Source organism: Phragmites australis, chromosome 10 (genome assembly GCF_958298935.1).
Source record: "Phragmites australis chromosome 10, lpPhrAust1.1, whole genome shotgun sequence".
Classification (NCBI taxonomy): domain Eukaryota; kingdom Viridiplantae; phylum Streptophyta; class Magnoliopsida; order Poales; family Poaceae; genus Phragmites; species Phragmites australis.
This window is the reverse complement of record NC_084930.1, coordinates 15,120,078-15,142,521: the sequence shown is the minus strand read 5'-3', so window position 1 is coordinate 15,142,521 and position 22,444 is coordinate 15,120,078. Positions and strand designations below refer to the sequence as shown.

Below are 22,444 nucleotides of genomic sequence, written 5' to 3'. Positions count from 1 at the left end.
AAATATTCGCAACAAAGGCTGATAATATTTCTTGCATAAGAATCTGACGAATTCCATCCAAGAAAAACACCCTGCCCTTTTTCATAACCGTTTGTCAATGAATTCCATCCAACAAAATAAAGTTTCTTCAAACAATGTTCTGACCGAACCATAAATCCTACCCTTTGTCATAAACAACCCTTCATCAGTGAACTCCATCCAAGAATATGTACACTGAAATGACAATTCATAAAGATAATCTTTATGATTTGAAATCCACAGCATCTTGTTTGTATTTAAAAGATCTTCGAGATCCTCACTTACAGCAAGCCCCCTTATTTTGCATATATACAACAGCGGAGGAACAGAACACCTCAAACAAGTGTATGGTTCACAACACCACGCCACACAAATTCTCTCTTCTCTCAGATCTGCTTCTCTTCACCGGTTATAGTCCATTGAACTTGGCAAAGTGGAAGGAAAGTGTTACCTGCAAGATACCTTTATGAAAGTCAACTCAACAAGATGAAATTTGCAATAGAAAGTTGAAGTGCCAGACCCCTGAATATAACTAATAAAGTTCAGGTTATGTGGTTTGCCATTGTAAATTTCAGATGATGTTATGAAAAGATCCCCAGGTGAAATTTATCGAAGGCAATTACTTACAATTTATCTAGTTAGTGTTATATGGTTTGCCATTGTAAATTTGAAAAAAAAATCAGAAAGATCCCCAAATGTCATTTAAGATTCTTTCATTGTTGCCATTACATGTTTGATGATATTTGGAAAATGACTAATGACAATTCAGTCAATAAACAACCAATAAATAAACACACAGAAAAGAGGTAGAGAGGTTTCACAATTATGAAGAACTTATGCAAAACCTGCAATTTTCTGGCAGCTAGTGATACAACTAAATTGGTAGGTTATTTATCTGCATGGAAATTGCCGCCTGGTTACTGCTTAACAGTACCTCCATCATGCTCCGTTACATTTAACACCCTGGCCCTCGACAGAGGACAGACACCCAGAAAGGTAGTACTACAACTACACTTCTAATCTTCACAATTAAATTAAAATTCCAATAAATGCAGTAAAAGTTGAGCATTTTGTTTATTATCAAAAACACAAGCAGTATTTACAAGGCTATTCCACAGATCCTCTAGCAATCACCAATTTTCTACACTGAATATACAGAATAAAAGATGATGAAACGAGTGTGTGCACTTCAATTACACCCTTCCCTTCAAACAAGGCAGGGCGGACCCACTGCCTGTGCTAGGGGGGGCTCTAGCACGGGCTTGGCCCAAGTCCTATGTATAGCAGCCCCTCAAGCCCCTCAAGCACCCCTCTCCAGTCTCCCCACACCCCAAAGCCCAGTGCCGAGTGCTCTGCTGCCCGTCAGCCCGTGAGAACCAACCAGAGACCTGACTCCTGAGAGGTGCCCCGTGCCCGTGCGTGCTCTGCTGCAGCGTCACCCGGCTCCTAGCCCCTCCGGCCAGGCCACAGATCCCGACGACCCGACGCCCGGCGGCCGGCCCCTCCAGCTAGGCCTCCCCAAGTCCCCAGCTCGGCATTGACCTCAGCTCGGCAGGCGGCAGGCGCTCAGGCGACCAGCCAACCACCGCTGAGACTGGGCCGGCGGCGGGCAGCACCTCCCTGCTGTTGGTGCTGCCAAAGACCCATAGTGCCGTGCCCCGTGCTGGTCTCTGGTGTTTGGTCTGCTGGATGCCTGGACATCCTGGTGATCTGGATTCAGGTTTCAGGATTCTGGGCTCTGCTGATTGCCACCCTGGTGACTTGCAAGCTGAAATCCAGACCCAGAAGGGGAAGCAATGCATTTCCAGTACTGATACAGGCTCATGGCTAATTGAAACTCCATATGCACACTTACAATTGTACGAATGCAATTAATAATGCACAACACTTCACAATTGACATACTTTGGAATTTACTCCAGTTTGGCAAATATAAACACTAGTACCAAGCAAACTACTTGTACTGAACATGATCATCCTGTTACTGAACAACACTTCAGAACCTACCTGGCCAAAAACTTAGACATGTATCGCACGCCTAGACATCTCCTTTGGTCAATTTTATGATACAAGCAAGGTCCAAATCTTGCTCTAGTATCTCCAAGTCCTGATGAGAATAATTCGAAAGCAATTGTAGCACACACTAAAACCCTAATCCTGACCAAATTTTGTTCTTAGCTAATGCAATCTGATGGAAACAGAGTTCCGCAGCACAGGCACAATTCTTCCGATACTGATCCAAAAGGCGCATCCCCACTTGTACGAACCAACAGATCAAGAACAAGGACAAGCAAGAACCAAGTGATCTCACCAGTCACCCCTCCTTTTTAGCTTTGGCGTCGTCGTGGGGCTCCGCCCGGGACGGGAGTGGGTTGGACCCCTTGACGAGCCAGCCGAGCGCGAAGAAGGCAGCGCCAGCGAGGATGGCGGTGCCCCAGGCTTGGGAGTACCAGCGGCTGTACTGCCGCACCGCGAACCGCCACTGGTCCCGCAGCGTGGCGGCGTCCGGGATCGTGGCCTCCGGCGGGTTTCGGTACCCGCTGCCTCCTCCGCCGCCAGGCACGCGGGCTCGAACGCCGCCGCCCTCCGGCGCCGGTTGCTGCGGCGGCGGCGGAGTGGTGGGCTTCTCTTGGTGCGCCATTCCAGGCCTGACCGGTTGAGTGGGAGGCGGAGGTCGGATGGGCTTATGAATGGTACGCTCGGTGTATCACTCGTATGGGCCGCGCCTGCAGTGGTCAGTGATCTCCCGATTTGTGTCGGACAGCCCCGAGATTCGTGCCAGCAGGAAATGGATGGCTCCGATCAGTGCGGAGCGGGACAGGTGTTAATCTCTGGATGGGTCAACTGAGTAGTGGGAAATTCAAACTTTAAACTCATTTTTCTCAAAAACCGTAGCTCCGTTTTTTAATCCATTTGATCCTTTGTGTTGCTTAGAATTAAAAAAAAATCTATTTGAATCCGTTTGAACCTTTGTGTTGCTTAGAATTAAAGAAAAAAAATCCATTTTACGACAATCAACTACAAGCTCCGTATGATTTTTAACCCTCAACTCAAAAACCGTTCACTTTTCAACCCTCAACTATTAAAACCGTTCACATTTCAACCTTGACACAAATTTAGAGTGATTTTTGGTGATGTGGCGCTAGCATGGTGACATGGCTCAAAGCTGAAATGTTTTTCAAATTAAAAAAATAGTAAAATAGACCTTTTTTTCTAGAATTAATGCAACAAAATGAGATCAAATATGAATGCATTTTTCTATTTTTAATGTTTTCTTCTTTTGATATTTTAAATGTACTAGTTCAACATTTTGAATACACTAGGTTTTGAAAAATGTTGGGTCAGGTTTTTTAAAATGTTGAAATTGTTATAAACGTGTATGTTGAAATTGTTGAGTTAGGTCTAAAAAATGTTGATTCAGTTGTTTTGAATCGTTGAAGGAACATAAATGATAAACGTAACAAATTAATCATAGGGATTACAAGAAAAAAAGAAAGAAACATGAAAAGGAAAAAAAAAAGAAGAACATGGGCTGATTTTTTTTTTCTGCATGGTGGGACTACTGGGCCGACCTACGACGAAGCTCTCGTCCGTCAAGCTGTAGAAATGTGCTCCCACTATGGATGTAAATAGGTACATAATATGTAGTTCTGGTCACTACTTAATTCATTTTTTCTTAGTTTAGTTAAATAGGAGTGAATCTTTAATTTATTTTTTTATTTTGCATCGATCCAATATTGAAAAATTAAAAAAACTTGCATCCATAGCTTCATCGTTCTTGGTATTTGGCTGCATGATGACTGTTCCGGACTTCCGACCGTGGTATTTGTGTAGGAACGAGAATAACGACTAGAGGGTGATAAATAGTCGTCTCATAAATTTCTTTTAAAATAGATAGTATTTTTCTATTTCTCACCTAACGTATCTCAAAACGCTTAAGTGGAAGCAAATGAATCAGAGAGACAAAGCAAGAAGACTAATTCTATGGCAACATGACTCCACGGACAGAATATGAACCATAGGTTCCATTCAAGATCATATCATGTATCTTTGTGCATAAAAACTCGCAACTTTCAAATAAACTAGAGAAGATGGACACTAGACAAATTATCCTCCAAGATAATAGTCTAGTGGTAAGGGGACTCAAGACCCACTCAAATACATGAGTATGTGAGTGTTTAAGTCACTAGCATCAAGAAAAATAACCCTGTAAAGATGAAAACCTGCAGCTCAAAAAAAAGATCATCGAGTAAAGAATCTCTCTAAGTTGATGATCTAGAGGCAAGGGTACTCAAGACCCATGAGCATTCACTCGTATGTGAGCTTTTATGTCTCTAGCAACAAGACGAATGACCTCACAAGGTGCTGAAATTTCAGCCAAAAACCAAAACAAAAATCAAAATCGAAAAACTTGCAAACTTGTAAGGGAACCAATAAAGCGAAACTAGAAGGAGGAGAATTCAAACATATGCAAAAAAATATAAACTTCATTACTTAAAGAGATCAACCCTATTTTAAGCGGATTACAAAGATTTATCTCTCAAAACTCTCACCTATTACATATGTTAAGCACTCATCCTTCTCTCATCTAAAACTCTAGCTCTAAGACTCTCAAATGAGTGACACAAGGGGCTCAAGTGGCTGGTTCAAACTCTCTCATAGCTCTACCCCTCTATTTATAGGCCTAAGAAATTTGATCACTAAATTTTCTAGCTTTTTTCTAAAATACTCTTGTAGTACACTCTTACCTATCACAGAGGGTATTTTGTTCCATTTTCTTCTCAATTCATCGGACGGTCGCGGCGCCTTCACGACTTAGCTTTGCCTCAACATAAACTTCGCGATGGTGCCACGTACTCCTCCAGTCCTTTCACGGTTTTGAGACCAAATTGTGAAACCACCTGCACGCTTTTCAAAGCGTGACTCATCGCCTTGTTTACACCTTAAGCAAGCGCTTCGATGTCGATGCATGTACTCCGTCATGCAATCCTGATTGCCAGCAAGTTTCTCCCGCTTCCGATCGCTCAGGTCGTCTTGTCACTTGCAACGGCATCCTATTTGTTTGAATTTGTCAACACGCCATCTTCATCCGCCTTCAATGCTTTGCTTGACCTCCACATGTCAGCTAGGATCACCCTTGACTCCATCCGACCTCCTTAATCATCTGGCACTAAACACTTCGCTTGACCCCGATCATCCCGCCGTCGATCGTCAAGTTGCATCCATTATCTGTACACTATGAAATAAGCAAACATATATCTCCAACTCTAATTCCAATTAGTACATAATTAATATGTTCAAATGAAATTTTAAATCAATTCAAATCACATCAAAGCTCGTATAAAACCGTAGATCATCAAATAAAATAAATGACAATATCAATCACTCATCACAAATAAATCAAAACACATTTTAACTTGGTTTTTCAATTTAGTATTTCTCTGCCGTTTACTGTGCCATACACGGCAAAGAAGCTCTGCAGCATGGTTAGCACAAGCAGCAACACGGCGGCAGCGAGCGACGTGACCACCCACGGGTTGCTGAAGTAGTTGCGCACCAGGGCCGCGCGCCACCGGGGCCACCTTGCCCGCTGGTACTTGTTCACCCCCGTGATCACTCCTGCGAGGTAGTTGCGGTCCGCAGCTAGGTGGGCCTCGTGGCAGAGACGGCCGAAGAACCCAGCAGCGTCCCGGTTCCGCGCGCCGTTCATCTGGTTCACCAGCACGCCGCTGAGTTGCAGCAGCCTCATGTCCTCCGGCGAAGACACGAGGCAGTCCATGAAGATGGCGTAGGCGGTGACGTGGCCGGGCGTGAAGGGGTAGGTCTGCTCGAAGGCGATAAGGTTGCGAAGCAGGGGCTCGCTGTAGTCGTACAGCTGCAGCGTCGGGATCTCCAGGACGCCGCCGTGGAACTCCACGTCGAGGAAGCTCGTTGCACCCTGCCTCGCTCGGAACTTGACACCGGCTTCCTCCAGCTCCTTGGCGCACGGCACCCACTGCGGGAGCTCCGACGGCAGCTCGATGTGTTGGCGTGGGACGCCAGGTGCCGCGGCCAGCTTCCCGACGGAGAGGTAGAAGAGGTGCAGGAGGTGGTGCACATCGCGGCAGGCGATGCGCGAGGAGTGCAGCATCTGCGGCCGGAGGGAGCGGAAGAGGCGTAGGGCGCCGGCCACGAGGACGTCGCTGGTCTCGTCGGGGTCCGTCCGGAGCTGCTCGAACAGCTTCTGCACGACGAAGAAAGGGATCTGGTTCTCGAGCAGCAACAGGTCGCAGGTGATGAAACTCCAGACCCAGCACCTCCCGAACACCTGGGTCCAATCATCGTCCTCCTCCTCCTCCTCGTCGTTTCTGCCTCGGGCTGCTGCCGGGGCAGAAGCAGCGGCTTCTCTTCTAGCGATGCGTGCGTACTTGAGCAGGCGGTGGAGGATGAAGCATCCATCCAGCAGCATGGTGAGCACCATGTCTCCAACATCGCACCGATCCTCAATGTTCCGCGGGTAGGACGCCCTGATGCGCGGCTGAACGCTTTTCAAGGCGTCCAGGCACCTGCGCAGGAGCGTTGGTGTCCGCGGGCAGGCTCCTGGAGAAGATGGTGCCTGCTGATGAGCCGGCGCACGCAGCACCATTTGTACTCCTCAAGGAGTGTGTAGTCCCGGCTGAAATTATCCTCCTCGACGTGGATGATCGGTCCGATCTCGACAGCGACGGGACGGTACGCGCCGTCGTTGCCACCTCTCATCTCCGGAGGGACCGTGTAGATGGTCGGCGGCAGTTCAAACTCGCCGCCGTATTTCGGAAGGACCGCACGATTCATCCTCTTCTCCACGAACTTCACGTAGTCCTCCGAGACATGTTCGTCGGCTAAGTGAATAGAAGGGAAATAGAGGTATACTTAAGAGTATAACAGTACATTTACTGAAAATGGTGTGCAATTTATCTAAGACAAAAATATAATTAAGGTGCACATGTGACTTGTTCTCAAACTGAGAGCTTCCCAAGACTCATGCCTCCTTTTGTCTTTTAATAAAACTATAGCAAAGTGTTATTAAAAGATAGCTACAAGCCTCCAACGCTTACTATTAGTGTGATACGACGTTCAGTTCAAAAAAGTAATAATGTAAAATTACACACTTTTCACGTACAAAGCTCTGTAATGTATAAATAAAAATAATTTTAGTTATTAGAAGACCCCTCATCCTCGAAACTACAAATATAGTAAATTACATGCAAGCGTAGTTTTTGAGAGTCAAACCTGCAATCTTAACCCTAACGTGAAGTTTTCTTACCGTCTCACCTCACAGTTTTAGTTGATGTTATAGGGTAATTTATTCTTTTGACTTTAACTGTTTAAATCTTTAGACGATTATTTAGGCATATAGATAGCTTCAAATTAAAATATTATTAGCTACAAAGTTGTAGACCTTATCGAAGAGTACAATTTTCATAGAAAATTTGTCTCTATTCGACTCCGTATGAAAAAAGTAATGAATTTCTGAAGACGAGATATTTACTAAGTGCATGTTCAAAAAAAAAACCGATAGTGATACCCTCTCTAGTATTACCAATAATAGTATTAGTGCCGATTTTGACATGAATCGATAATGATAATTATTTTCAAATAATTATTTTTTTTAAAAAAATATTTTAGTTATTACCAGACCCCTCACCCTCGGACCTCACAGGGAAGCTTGCCCCCACCCTGCCCCTATCCAAACAGATATTAGAAATTACCACATTTCTTTTTTTAAAAAAATGGAACCGACAGAAGGCTACATGTTATATTAAATAGTAGAAAAGACCGACGGGCAAAAAACACATTTATTTTAGAAATTAACACATTTCAAAAGTGAGGGAGATTAAATAAAACTTTAAAGACCCAAGTCCTGCAGGTACACTTCTAAGTAAAGAAAGAGATAGACCTGCTTGGAGTTGAGGAGGACCACGGTGGACCGTTGAAGCATCATCTAGCTCCTGATGATCCTCGGTTATTCGTGTTTTGGTCCCTCCGCGTTTTGGTTCTAACAAAGAACATGGCATTATAGTTTGAATTCCCATAATACAGTTCTCACTGCTGTATTTGAAACCAAGTGTAATAAAGTTCTCACTGCCGGTTTGTAATCCGGAAGTGATAGTTGATCCCAATATATATATATATTTATATATATATTTGTTTGCACTCGACGAATCCCCTGCTGTTTTGCTTTTGTGACGAACCCCTTGTGGCTATTGTGGGAATCGAAACTAAAAATATAGTAAACTACACGCAAGCACAGTTTGTGAGAGTCTAACTTGTAATCTCAACCCTTACGTGAAGTTTTTGTACCGTCTCACCTCATAATTTTAGTTAATGTTATAGGGTAACTTATTCCTTTGACTTTAACTGTTTAAATCTGGACGATTATTAGGCATATAGATAGCTTCAAATTAAAATATTATCAGCTACAAAGTTGTAGATCTCATCGAAGAGTACAATTTTCATATAAAAGTTGTCTCTATCCGACTTAGTATGAAAAAAGTTATGAATTTTTAAAGACGAGATATTTACTAAGTGTCGTTTCATAACAAAAACTGACAGTGAAACCCCTTCTCGTATTACCGATAATTGTATTAGTGCTGATTCTTGAAACGAACCGACAATAATAATTATCTTTTAAATTTTTTTAATTATTACCAGACCCTCACCCTCGGATCCCACAGGGAAGCTTGCCCCCACCCTGCCCCTCTCCAAATAGATATTATAAATTACCACATTTCTTTTTTTAAAAACGGAACCGACAGAAGGCTACCTGTTATATTATATAGTAGAAAAGACCGATAGGTAAAAAAAAGCATTCATTTCAGAAATTAACACATTTCAAAAGTGAGGGAGATTAAAATAAAACTTTAAAGAGCCAAGTCCTGCAGGTGCACTTCTAAGTAAAGAAAGAGATAGACCTGCTTGGAGTTGAGGAGGACCACGGTCGACTGTTGAAGCATCATCTAGCTCCTGATGATCCTCGGTTATTCGTGTTTTGGTCCCTCCGCGTTTTGGTTCTAACAAAGAACATGGCATTATAGTTTGAATTCCCATAATACAGTTCTCACTGCTGTATTTGAAACCAAGTGTAATAAAGTTCTCACTGCCGGTTTGTAATCCGGAAGTGATAGTTGATCCCAATATATATATATATATATATATTTGTTTGCACTCGACGAATCCCCTGCTGTTTTGCTTTTGTGACGAACCCCTTGTGGCTATTGTGGGAATCGAAACTAAAAATATAGTAAACTACACGCAAGCACAGTTTGTGAGAGTCTAACTTGTAATCTCAACCCTTACGTGAAGTTTTTGTACCGTCTCACCTCATAATTTTAGTTAATGTTATAGGGTAACTTATTCCTTTGACTTTATCTGTTTAAATCTGGACGATTATTAGGCATATAGATAGCTTCAAATTAAAATATTATCAGCTACAAAGTTGTAGATCTCATCGAAGAGTACAATTTTTATATAAAAGTTGTCTCTATCCGACTTCGTATGAAAAAAGTTATGAATTTTTAAAGACGAGATATTTACTAAGTGTCGTTTCATAACAAAAACTGACAGTGAAACTCCTTCTCGTATTACCGATAATTGTATTAGTGCTGATTCTTGAAACGAACCGACAATGATAATTATCTTTTAAATTTTTTTAATTATTACCAGACCCTCACCCTCGGATCCCACAGGGAAGCTTGCCCCCACCCTGCCCCTCTCCAAATAGATATTATAAATTACCACATTTCTTTTTTTAAAAACGGAACCGACAGAAGGCTACCTGTTATATTATATAGTAGAAAAGACCGATAGGTAAAAAAAGCATTCATTTCAGAAATTAACACATTTCAAAAGTGAGGGAGATTAAAATAAAACTTTAAAGAGCCAAGTCCTGCAGGTGCACTTCTAAGTAAAGAAAGAGATAGACCTGCTTGGAGTTGAGGAGGACCACGGTCGACTGTTGAAGCATCATCTAGCTCCTGATGATCCTCGGTTATTCGTGTTTTGGTCCCTCCGCGTTTTGGTTCTAACAAAGAACATGGCATTATAGTTTGAATTCCCATACCAAGAGATAAATGTAGTAAGACATCATTTGAAAGTTGGCATATGGCTCAGTAGAAAGTTATACTCATGTCGAGAGTTTTAAATTAGTGTTGATTCCACTAAAAGTTCTCAAAGTATATTTACTAAACATCTATTTGTGTGTTTTACAAACAAGAACTAAGTGAGATGACGTTTTTTTACCGTTCTAGGGAAGTACTGAAAGGCATACCGAGGGTAAGTTTGTACTCAACGAATCCCCCGCGGTTTTGCTTTTGTGACGGTAGTCGAAACTGTAAATATAATAAATTATGCATAAGCACAGTTGGTGAGAGTCGAACCTGCAATCTCAACCCCCACTTGAAGTTTTCTTACCGTCTCACCTCACAGTTTTAGTTGATGTTATGGGGTAACTTATTCTTTTAACTTTAGCTGTTTAAATGTAGATGATTATTTAGCATATAGATAGCTTCAAATTAAAATATTGTTAACTACAAAGTTGTAGATCTCATAGAAGAGTATAATTTTCATATAAAGTTGGCTCCATCTGAATCCGTATGAAAAAAGTTATGGATTTCTAAACACGAGATATTTACTAAGTGCCGGTTCATAATAAAAACCGACAGTGATACCCCTTCTAATATTACCGATAATAGTATTAGAGCTAATTTTTAACACAAACTGACAATGATAATTATTCTTAGATAATTATTTTTTTTAAAAATATTTTAGCTATTACCAGACCCGTCACCCTCGGACCCCACAAGGAAGCTTGCCCTCACGCTGCCCCTCTACAAACAGATATTAGAAATTACCACATTTCTTTTTTAAAAAATGGAACCAACAGAAGGCTACCTGTTATATTAAATAGTAGAAAAGACCGGCAGGTAAAAAATCATTCATTTTAGAAATTAACACATTTCAAAAGTGAGGGAGATTAAATAAAACTTTAAAGACCCAAGTCCTGCAGGTACACTTCTAAGTAAAGAAAGAGATAGACCTGCTTGGAGTTGAGGAGGACCACGGTGGACCGTTGAAGCATCATCTAGCTCCTGATGATCCTCGGTTATTTGTGTTTTGGTCCCTCCGCGTTTTGGTTCTAACAAAGAACATGGCATTATAGTTTGAATTCCCATACCAAGAAATAAATGTAGTAAGACATCATTTGAAAGTTGGCATATGGTTCAGTAGAAAGTTATACTCATGTCGAGAGTTTTAAATTAGTGTTGATTCCACTAAAAGTTCTCAAAGTATATTTACTAAACATCTATTTGTGTGTTTTACAAACAAAACCTAAGTGAAATGACGTTTTTTTTTACCGTTCTAGGGAATTACCGAAAGGCATACTGAGGTAACTATCAAACCACTGGAAAAGGTTATTACGGCTGGTTTCAAAACCGACAGTAATTAGTGAGCAGTGATAGATAATTGATAGTATCACTACAAGTTTTGGAACCAAGTGTAATGAAGTTCTCACTGTCGGTTTGCACTCGACGAATCCCACGCAGTTTTGCTTTTGTGACGAACCCCCTGTGGCTTTTGTGGGAGTCGAAACCGCAAATATAGTAAATTATGCGCAAGCGCAGTTTGTGAGAGTCGATTCTGCAATCTCAACCCTCACGTAAAGTTTTTTTACCGTTTCAGCTCACAGTTTTAGTTGATGTTATGGGGTAATTTATTCTTTTAACTTTAACTGTTTAAATCTATATGATTGTTTAGGCATATAGATAGCTTCAAATTAAAATATTATCAGCTACAAAGTTGTAGATCTCATCGAAGAGTACAATTTTTATATAAAAGTTGTCTCTATCCGACTCCATATGAAAAAATTATGAATTTCTAAAGACGAGATATTTACTAAGTGCCGGTTCATAACAAAAACTGACAGTGAAACCCCTTCTCGTATTACCGATAATTGTATTAGTGCTGATTCTTGAAACGAACCGATAATGATAATTATTTTTAAATAATTATTTTTTTAGTTATTAGCAGACCCCTCACCCTCGGACCCGCAGGGAAGCTTGCCCCCACCCTGCCCCTCTCCAAACAGATATTAGAAATTACCACATTTCTTTTTAAAAAAATAGGACCGAGAGAAGGCTACCTGTTATATTAAATAGTAGAAAAGACCGAAAGGTAAAAAAACATTCATTTTAGAAATTACCACATTTCAAAAGTGAGGGATATTAAATAAAACTTTAAAGAGCCAAGTCCTGCAGGTACACTTCTAAGTAAAGAAAGAGATAGACCTGCTTGGAGTTGAGGAGGACCACGGTCGACTGTTGAAGCATCATCTAGCTCCTGATGATCCTTGGTTATTCGTGCTCTCATCCTGTCTAACAAAGAACATGGCATTATAGTTTGAATTCCCATACCAAGAGATAAATGTACTAAGACATCATTTGAAAGTTGTCATATGGTTCAGTAGAAAGTTATACTCATGTCGAGAGTTTTAAATTAGTGTTGATTCCACTAAAAGTTCTCAAAGCATATTTACTAAACATCTATTTGTGTGTTTTACAAACAAGCACTAAGTGAAATGACGTTTTTTTTTACCGTTCTAGGGAAGTACCGAAAGGCATACTGAGGGTAAGTATCAAACTACTGGAAAAGGTTATTACGGTTGGTTTTAGAACCGACAGTGATTAGTCAGTAGTAATATTATCAGATAATTGATAGTATCATTGCTGTTTTTGAAACAAGTGAAATAAAGTTCTCACCGCCGGTTTGTAATCGGGAAGTGATAGTTGATCCCAAAACAAAAAATATATATATTTGTTTGCACTCGACGAATCCACGCGGTTTTGCTTTTCTGACAAACCTCCTGCGGCTTTTGTGGTAGTCGAAACCGCAAATATAGTAAATTACACGCAAGCGCAGTTTGTGAGAGTCGAACCTGCAATCTCAACTCTCACGTAAAGTTTTCTTACCGTCTAACGTCACAGTTTTAGTTGATGTTATGGGGTAACTTATTCTTTTGACTTTAACTGTTTAAATCTTTAGACAATTATTTAGGTATATAGATAGTTCCAAATAGAAACATTATCAACTATAAAGTTGTAGATCTCATCGAGAAATATAATTTTTATATAAAATTTGTCTCTATCTGACTCCGTATGAAAAATGTTATAAATTTCTAAAGATAAGATATCTACTATTATCACTGTTGGTTCATTAAAAAAACCGACAATGATACCCTCTCCACTATTACCGATAATAGTATTAGTGTTGATTCTTGACACGAACCAACAATGATAATTATTTTTCTTATCGGTTTTTTTTCGGATGCTCTTTTAGTGCCGGTTTATACACTATCATTGCTAGTTATATCTGAATCTGCAGTGATAGAGAGGCAATGAAGAGTGTTTCTGTGGCAGTGAACAACCTTTTTTAATGTTTGACATCTTTAACTAAATCACTAATCAAATTCACATGTCTGTCACTTCTCCGATTAGCTGATATCTGGAATTTATGTTACAAAATTTTACTTGGTGAAATCTATTGAGCTGCATACACTAATTAGTTCATCTAAAAGCCTAAATTGAGAGAAAAAGTAAGCAATTCGCTTATACTTTAGTACTCCTACTCACATGGAGGCTCCCTCAGGCTTCAGACGTGAAAATAGAAATCAGCTACAATTTTTTTATTTAATTACACCCGTAAGAAGTTGAACTTGAGACATCTAGTCCTAATATCATATTAAGCTGTATAAACCAACTAGATCACTCAAAAACCTAGCTGATAGAGAAAGATAAATAATTTATTTATACTTCAACAAAGCCCACTTCTCCCTATTCAAAATCCATCATCTTGTCTGCCTAATTAGACCCCAGTTCCATATCTACCCTCACCACATCAAAAGGAGATCCTCTGATGTAACATCATGGATGACATCGCCGTTGATACGCGAGGGACTCCTTTGACATAACGTCACAGGTGACATCACCACTGACACGCAGGGCGAAATGGCAGTTGGCTCCACGACAAGGTTTGAAGGTATTTTTGTGGAGCCAACTGCCATTTTGAGATCGAGATTGTTGTAGTGGGATTAATGTCGCCGAGCCAATGTAGTCGACAAAGTCTAGGAACACATAGGCGGAAGGAGGGACTCGGATCTATGATGCACGGGCACACACACATTTCCAATATGTTATGTATTGGACATGTGATTCGCCATTCTCCCACAATATGGTGACATGGCTATATATTTTTCATAACAGTAATTATATATACATATGTGTAAAATTGTAAGGTGCAAATCAGGAAATTGTACCTGGAGAGACGATCGTCACCTTTTCATGGCTCTTCCGTTCACCTGAGAGAAGAAATAGCATGATCAACACGCTTGTTAATGTAACAATAATTCAGTGAATACACACTTGAATACTTGATTCTTGAATAATCAAATATTGAAAGCAGCTAAGCGGGTGTGAAGTACTGAAGTAACCATTTAACCAAGTTCAAACAAAGAAACTCAATAGCCAACAGCAACACAGCAGCAAGTTTGATTATGTCCTTGACACAACAGCAACACAACAGCAACACAAGTAGCACAAAGCCCAATACAGGAGTAGTTCAACTTAAGTTCCATAACAAGCTCAAGTTTTAATTTAAATATAAGACACTAAGATGGCATAAGACTCGTAGAATTCTTGTTCATTCACATCTTCTGGGTCTTCAACATAACGAATAAAGAGTGTTCTCCTCGACATCTTAGAAAGATACACTCCAACTCTGGATCATCAATTGAAAGAGTAGAAACTTCTAAAACTCCAACACCAGTTAAAGATTTGAAGCCATCTCCTCCCACATCCCACATTCTTGTTGCTCTGTTTTATATGATTATGTCCTTGACACCAATCTCAAAAAAATGTACAAAAACCAAATATTCTGCACGCTCAAGAGTTAATTGGTTTATTCGCATGCTATTTATGAAATTATATGTGCTCCAGTTTCTTTCGTAACAAGAGATGAGGCTGGCTGGTTAACCAATTTGATATCCAAATGTTGCAGCAAAGGAGTGGACTGTCTCTGATTCACCCACCGGTTCACTGGATCAAGGATCCATCTGTGGGTTGAGTGGGCTAGGCCATGTCGAACAAGTGTCACTCTAGTGCTGCAGCCATGCGAGCAAGGGGCCCGGCAAGGTGACCTCGGTGGAAGGTGACCGGCCGGAGCCCAGGTTGGCTGCCACTGAGCTCCGCCCTTGCTGGTTTCTTAAATTCTTGATCAGATCAAGCAGATTTGTGGTTCCGTGTCATCCCAATTGACACCAAGCACCAAATGTGGTGGCATTGGCGCAGGTCATTGAAGACGAATGGCGCAACCAGGATGGATGCAGCTTCGTGGAGGATGGCGAGGGAAGCGGGGACGTGGAAGCAAAGCTCACCGTTGACAAGGACATTAAGGGTGCGACTGTTGGTGTGTACGAGAGTAATTTGATTTGGCGGATACATATAATTTTAAGGAGAAATAAGTTTGGTTGTTCGCATACACTATTTTTGTTTGGTCTGACAGATACAAATATAAGCTCACAACTTGGCTCGGGAAGGAAGCTCGATTTGAGATTTCCCTCATAGCCGCATGTAGGCGGTCCCACATCGACCGTATATGTAGACCGATGGAATGCAAGCTGAGCAAAATCATATTTATTAAAAAAAGAGTGTATGATTGGTTATCACTACTACATAATAAGTTTTATATACCGGCCTATCAATGCCGGTTCCTAACGAGCTAACAATGATAAAGTATCGCTAACGGTTTGTATAAAAAAATGATACTAAAAGTGTATTAAAAAAGAACCGATGATGAAACTTGACTATCACTGTCGGTCCTTATTATGAACTGGCAATGATGGACTGACTATCACTGCCGGCTCCAACCACGAACCAAGAGTGATAGTTTGTCAAGTATCACTGCCGGTCTGTGTTACCAACCGGTAGTAATAACGTGTATCACTGTCGGTCCGTGTTACGAATCAGTAGTAATAATGGATAACAGTTTATCTTAAAAAAGTCATAATTTTTTTCATACGAAGTAAGATAAGGACAAACTTTATAAAAAATTACAGGCATCGATGAAATCTATAACTTTATAGTTAAAATTTGTTTCATTTGAAGTCATTTAGATGTCCAAATAATCATTTGAAATTTCAGATAAAAGAGATAAAAAAATTACATATGCTATTATTATCATAAGCACTTCTGAGATGAGATGATAAGAACATATCGCACGAGCTAAGCATTCCCGGGTTCGAATGCCACGAACCGCACGCGAGCATATTTCGCACGAAAAATCACGTGACTTGTGACTGCGCGTGCGTGGGGGTGTGCTTGGTCGGGCAAAAAAAATTGCTTTTTTATCCAAAAATATCGATTCAGGCATCGACTATCACTGCCGGCTAAAAGCTTTAGCCGGCAGTGATGACCGACTATCACTACCTGCTGAAACCTTCAGTCGGTAGTGATAACACCTTCATTGTCGGTCCCTAAGCCGATAGTGATAGTCATGACTATCACTACTCGTTGCCCACTGCTGGCTCTAAAATCGGCAGTAAAGATCACTTTAGAATTGATAGTGAAAGTACTTTTTTATAGTGTATATCTATCTGAACAAGCTGAGCTGAGTTTCTGTTTGGTTAACCGAATATGGGACTGCATAAGTTGGATGTAAAAGTTAAGACTGTGATTGGTTACTCGTATGAAGATAATTTTATAACACTAACAAGTGGACCTGCTTATATAAGCAGATGCAGGAGCAACATCCGTCAGGCCAGGCTGGAACAGTACATATAATTAACCAAACACGATTCTCTCTAAGATTATACGTATCTGCCGAGTCAAGTTGCTCTCATACAGACAACCAATCATACCCTAATACTCTACATGAGCATAGGGAGAACTTGAGCTGCAGCGGTGGAGTGAGTTTGGGGAAGATGGAGAAGAAGCCGAAGCTTGATCGTTCGCTAGAATTGGGGGACCTCATGAGGGGGAAGAGGAGAATTGCTTTGAGATAGGTATAGGTAACGGTTTGAGTATACAATACGCATATGATACTATACTCTTTGTAGAACATGACATAAAACAAGCTATGAACATAAAGCTCTTACTATATGCTTTTGAGCAAATATCAGGCCTGCAGATAAACTTCTATAAAAACGAGTTATTTTGCTATGGTGAGATAAAGGAATATAAGGAACATGATACTCAATTGTTTGGGTGTGATTTGGGGGAATATCCATTTAGGTAGTTGGGGATTTCAATGCATCACAAGAAAATTAGTAATAAAGATTGAAAGATAATTGAGGATAAATTCGAGAAAAAATTAAGTAGATAGAAGGGTAAGCACTTATTCTATTGAGGCAGACTTGTCTTGATTAACCCAGTATTAAGCAGTCTTGCGATGTTTATGTTTTTTTTATACCTAAAGGTGTACTAAAAATTGGATTATTATAGGTCTAGATTTTTCTAGCAAAGTGATGGACATAAATAGAAGTATAGACTTTCTAAATAGAATATACTCTGTAGACCAAAAGATCAATGTGGGTATCTAGGATCTGGGAGTACAAAATATAAGTTTGTTGAGCAAATGGCTATTCAAATTGATTAATGAGGATGAGATATGGCAACTATTACTCAGAAGAAAATATCTAAGTAACAAGACAATAGCTCAAGTGGAAAAGAAGCTTGGGGACTCATAGTTTTGGTCAGATTTGATGGGGCTAAGGATCTATTTCTAAACTATGATAATTTTAGTTTAGAGAGCGGAATACAAATTAGATTCTAAAAAGATAAATGGCTAGATTCAACTACTTTAAAAGAACAATATCCTATCTTATACAATGTTGCACACATGAAACAAGCCTTAGTGTCAGATGTTCTTAGTTATGACCCCCAACATAGAATTTAGACGGTCATTCGTTGGAGATAAAATAGTGGCTTGGCAAAACTTACAAGCTAGAGTTGAGAATATTCACCTTAGCGATGATCATGATAAGTTTGTGTGGGTTTTGTATGAAAATGGATGTTTTTCTGTTAACTCAATGTATAAGGCTGCTCTCAATAACAATTACATATATGATAGTCACTTTTTGTGGCAGATAAAAATTTCACTAAAGATTAAGATTTTTCTTTGGTATATGTATAGATGAGTTATTCTCACAAAAAACAACTTAGTTAAAAGAAATTGGTAAGGGAATGGGGGATGTTGTTTTTTAGTTCTAATGAAAATATTCAACATCTATTCTTTGAGTGCAATTTCGCTAAGTTTATTTGGCGTATTATTCAAGTTTCTTTAGGTTTAAGATTTCCTACTAGTGTTCATAACATGTTTGGGATATGGTTGAATGGAATAGGGAATAACCTCATAAACAATTTTTGGTTAGAGCTGCTGCCATGTGTTAGGCTATTTGGTTTTGCTAAAATGATATTGTTTTTGATAAAGCAACAATTCATTATCCAAGGCAAGTTATTTATAGAGGCACTCACTATACCAGGTTTTGGTCATTGCTTCACAAGAAGATGTGAGATACAATACACAATGCTTGCCAACTTTTGGAAATAATTAAGATGGACATCTTCGCCAAGTTTGGATAGAGGTTTAGTAATAGATTAAATGTTTAAGATGTGAATGAACTATTAGTTAAATCTTCTTTTCATGGTTGCGACTTTAGTGCTACATGGTAGCCATAGTCTACAATATAGCAATAAACTTGGTAACAATGCATAGCTAAATGCATCGCATGATGTAGAGGCTGGGAATATTTTCAATTTTTTGGTAAAATAGAATATCCCTTTATCGAAATAGTATTTGACATGTGGCCAAAAAAAAAAAGGATGTGGCCTTGGGAGGAGGGGTCTAAGGCCCGTTGCATAAAATTTTCTTCGGTACGTCTCGGCATGGCTTCTTTTTCTCGACGATCTGCCCTTACTAGTCAACTTCACTTCTGCTACTCTGTCTTGCATCTGCATGCCTGTGAGGCCTTTATCATCAAAGTCTTCGGCATGGCTAACATGGGAGGAGGGGTTTGTTACTCTAGCTAAGGGCAACCCATTAGACAAACATGTGGTTGTAGGGATGCTTAACTAGGTGAGCGTATAAAATCTAGAAAGAATTCCCCGTTTGTTAAGTGAATTGATTATATTTTTCTATAAATTTAAATTTTTAAATGAGTTGATCCGTATGTATATAGCTCGATAGGGTAATAACGAAATCCTCTATTGAAGAAGTGACAGTACTTTATATACCATTACCCTCATTTGCCCCTCCTCTCTTTTCCACTCCCGTCCACGCTATTACCGCGAGTGGCCGTTAGGCCTCCTTCAGCTGTCAGATTTTTACCAAATGACCAGTTTGGCCTTCATGATAGTCTCTGACTGAGCCCGACCACGACCGAGTCTAGACACCACCGTATTCCATCCTCCTCAAATCTCATCGCTTCCTCTCCTTCGCTGACACATGGGCGGCCACGGCGGCGCACGGGCTGAACCAACGAGGGTGGCTCCACGTAGAGCGACGAAGGCTGCGCGCGGGACGGAGCGAGGACAGCAGGGCCGGTTGGCGGCTGACTCCTCCTCGGAGCCCTCGCGGGTTATCAGTATCTTCATGCTGGACGGGGTGCAATAGAGGAGATGGACGGCCGTCTCATCCTGTGCAGCCACGCTCAGATGGGTCGACGGAAATGGCCGGGGCTGGGAGCAGTCGATGTGAGGGGGCCAGTGGCCAGAGGGAGGCGCTGGAGTCCATCAACGCGACGGTGCTGCTGCGGAACGCGGCGGTCTGGGACGAGGTGGCGGCCAGGAAGCGCCACGAGGCGGCTACGGTCCTCTACTAGCTTTGCAAGATGCCGGAGATGTGCATTGCCTTTTTTCTGTGCCTCCCGATCTATAATTGCTATCTACTTTTGGACTTTTCTGCTCCTCCCAAATAGTGGTCTGTAATTGTGTCCAATTTGTGACTACCTTGCTTCGCTTTGTGCTCAAATCGTGGTCTGCTCGCTGCTCGCACATATGCTAAGCTTTTGCTTTTCCAGCTTTAAGATGGAGGTCAAGAGCAGCAGTGTGGAGGAAAAAAAAAAAGGACAGATATAAAAAAAACGAGGGCAAAACTGTCTTTCCCACCTCCACCTAACAGCCGAGTTGACGGGAGTGGCAAAGGGGTTGGGAAAAATAAGAGTTGTGGTATAGAAGGAACTGTGATTTTTTATGTTGAGAATTTCGTTAATATTCTATAGTATATAAAAAATTCTCTATAAAATTTGGCCATTATATTAACCCTCCAATTCAAGCTGCAGAGGTAACCTCTATGTAGAGACCCTATTAATCTAATCATCCTAAATAAGCACCGACAAAGTGATACCACAAATCAATATTGAGAGAAAGAAATAAAGGGAAGGACTACTCAGCAAGATTCTAGGTAAGCTTGCCGGAGACTCAGCGACGGCGGTAACCTTGCGGTAGCACAATGGTTTGAGGGCATAAAAGCAAAGCTAACGGTAGCTCAACGATGCTCACCAAGTGGTTTGCAAACGGCAATGAAGGTCAGAGCCGGCGTGTCAACAATAGCTTCACGGTAGCAATTTTTAGTTGTGAATAGGGTTAGCCAACGAGCCAGCTTGGCTCGGCTCGACTTGGCTTGGTCCAGCTCGTTAACATAACGAGCTGGCTTGGCTCGTCTAGTTAGCGAAACGAGCAAAAAGTCCAATTAAGCTCGTCTCATTAAAAGCTCAAGCAACTTGTGAGTTACTCGCAAATGGCGGCACTCAGAGGCATGCGTACGCCGATGCTAAACACGAGCACCTCAGTGGCCACATGAATCAACGTGTATGCGGCGGCACACTACACCAGCGATGGTGCGTGGCACAACGGCGTGCCTTAGCGGATTGATGACGAATAGGAAACCACCGGCCGGTAATACAACACAGTGAAAACAAAACTAGCATGGTAACACACGTCCATGGCAGCTCACTGGAACTGGTCAAGCCGCGACACGGTGGTGAGATCCTTTCTTCCTTGGCAGATGATGGCAATACACGAGGCTCCGCTCTTCTCCTCCATCCAATGGAGGCGTTGGTAGCATACGCAGGGCAGCCGACGGTGCTCCACATCAACGGCGCAACACTCAATGGCTTGAGTAGGGCGGCGGACGATGTGGCGTCTCGTTGGGAGAGCGCTAGAAGGAATTGAGGCGTGATGTGGAGAGGAAGGCGGACGAGCAGCACCGTGAGGTGGGACGTGGTTGGGTGGGGCGGCCACGAGAGGAGATGTGATGACAATGGCATTGGGAGGAGACTGCGGGGCAGGGTGGGCGGGCGGATCTGAGGGAGAGGAGGTAGCGGGGCAGGGCGCCCGACCGGATCTAAGGGAGAGGAGGTGGAAGGGAGGAGCAACCGCTCGATGTAGCCAAGAGAGGGAGATGAGTGAGGGAGGGAAGGAGATAAGGTTTTCTAGCACCTAGGAGAGGAGAGGAGTAGTTAGCTCACTTAGCTGCACCACTGGCTCGTGAGTAGCTTGTTTGGCTCTTGAGGTACCTTGTTAATTTAAACGAGCTAAAACTTTGGCTTAACTTGTTAGATTTTGGAACAAGCCAAATCATGTCAGACATGAGTTGAGCTAGCTCATGAGCTTTGAGCTTTTCATCCAGCCCTAGTTACGAAGGAAGGGATATATGAAAGAGGAGGACTTAATAACTAGATTAAAATGAACCAATTAAGTAAAGTTCTGGGCCTTGAGTGCAAAGATGAACATCTCATGTGACATTTAAATCTATTATCTTAATATTTGAGAAGAAAAGGAGTCACCACATTCGTTCACAAGGTCACGAAATTACCACGTTAATTGAAAAAAAGAAAAGAATCTATACCACTCGTTATTACGAACATCTAATGGTCTAAATTAAACCAAAGAGTCTATATCAAACATGATTAATAAATAGTTAAATTCAGAATGAAAAATTATGAAAAATTAGTAGTTCAATTTTCATACGGTTTAGAAAGCAAAATATCTAAATACAGAGTCCAAATAAAATAAAATAAATAATAATTGAAATTATGGTTAGAATAGAAAAAAGAATAATCCTTATCAAATATAGTCTTAGAAAAAATCAAATTATTATAAAAAATCAAATATCAAATAAAGAGACCATGTAAAATACAATTAATTAAATATTATAGTGATAAAATATTACAGTAAAACTAACCATACTATTGGCATATGTCATTTTGCTAGTTCAAATTAAGATTTCTTTCTAGATTGCAACGATGCTATGCATATTCATGTCGACCGCTGAATACACAGCGCTATCTTTGATATCGTGGGAATGTGGACATTTTAATTAAAACAAACATATAGATATATGGTATAATTTACTCTTAA

At 40.9% G+C, this 22,444-nt stretch overlaps 2 protein-coding genes across 3 annotated transcripts; both read right to left on the bottom strand.

Moving 5' to 3' along the window:
• Positions 1-58: 58 nt before the first annotated feature.
• LOC133883735 (uncharacterized) lies at positions 59-2,712 on the bottom strand. Of its 2 annotated transcripts, none has more exons than XM_062323152.1 (2): positions 2,329-2,712; positions 59-480 (listed from the first exon to the last, which is right to left on the bottom strand). In XM_062323152.1, exon 1 carries the CDS (start codon positions 2,656-2,658, stop codon positions 2,332-2,334), a length of 327 nt encoding a protein of 108 aa, XP_062179136.1. In that variant the 5' UTR covers positions 2,659-2,712; the 3' UTR covers positions 59-480; positions 2,329-2,331. The 2 variants fall into 2 exon arrangements, with proteins under 2 accessions (XP_062179136.1, XP_062179135.1); XM_062323151.1 differs by having other exon boundaries at positions 59-469; positions 2,329-2,709.
• Positions 2,713-5,442: 2,730 nt separating this feature from the next.
• Positions 5,443-7,211, bottom strand: LOC133930118 (UPF0481 protein At3g47200-like). Its single transcript, XM_062376815.1, has one exon. The coding sequence runs from the start codon at positions 6,640-6,642 to the stop codon at positions 5,443-5,445; it is 1,200 nt and encodes a 399-aa protein (XP_062232799.1). The 5' UTR covers positions 6,643-7,211.
• Between the last annotated feature and the right edge of the window lie 15,233 nt (positions 7,212-22,444).

Excerpts from the sequence above, each read along its gene's own strand:
- LOC133883735 (XM_062323152.1), bottom strand. The coding sequence starts at position 2,658 with ATGGCGCACCAAGAGAAGCCCACCACTCCGCCGCCGCCGCAGCAACCG.
- LOC133930118 (XM_062376815.1), bottom strand. The coding sequence starts at position 6,642 with ATGGTGCTGCGTGCGCCGGCTCATCAGCAGGCACCATCTTCTCCAGGA.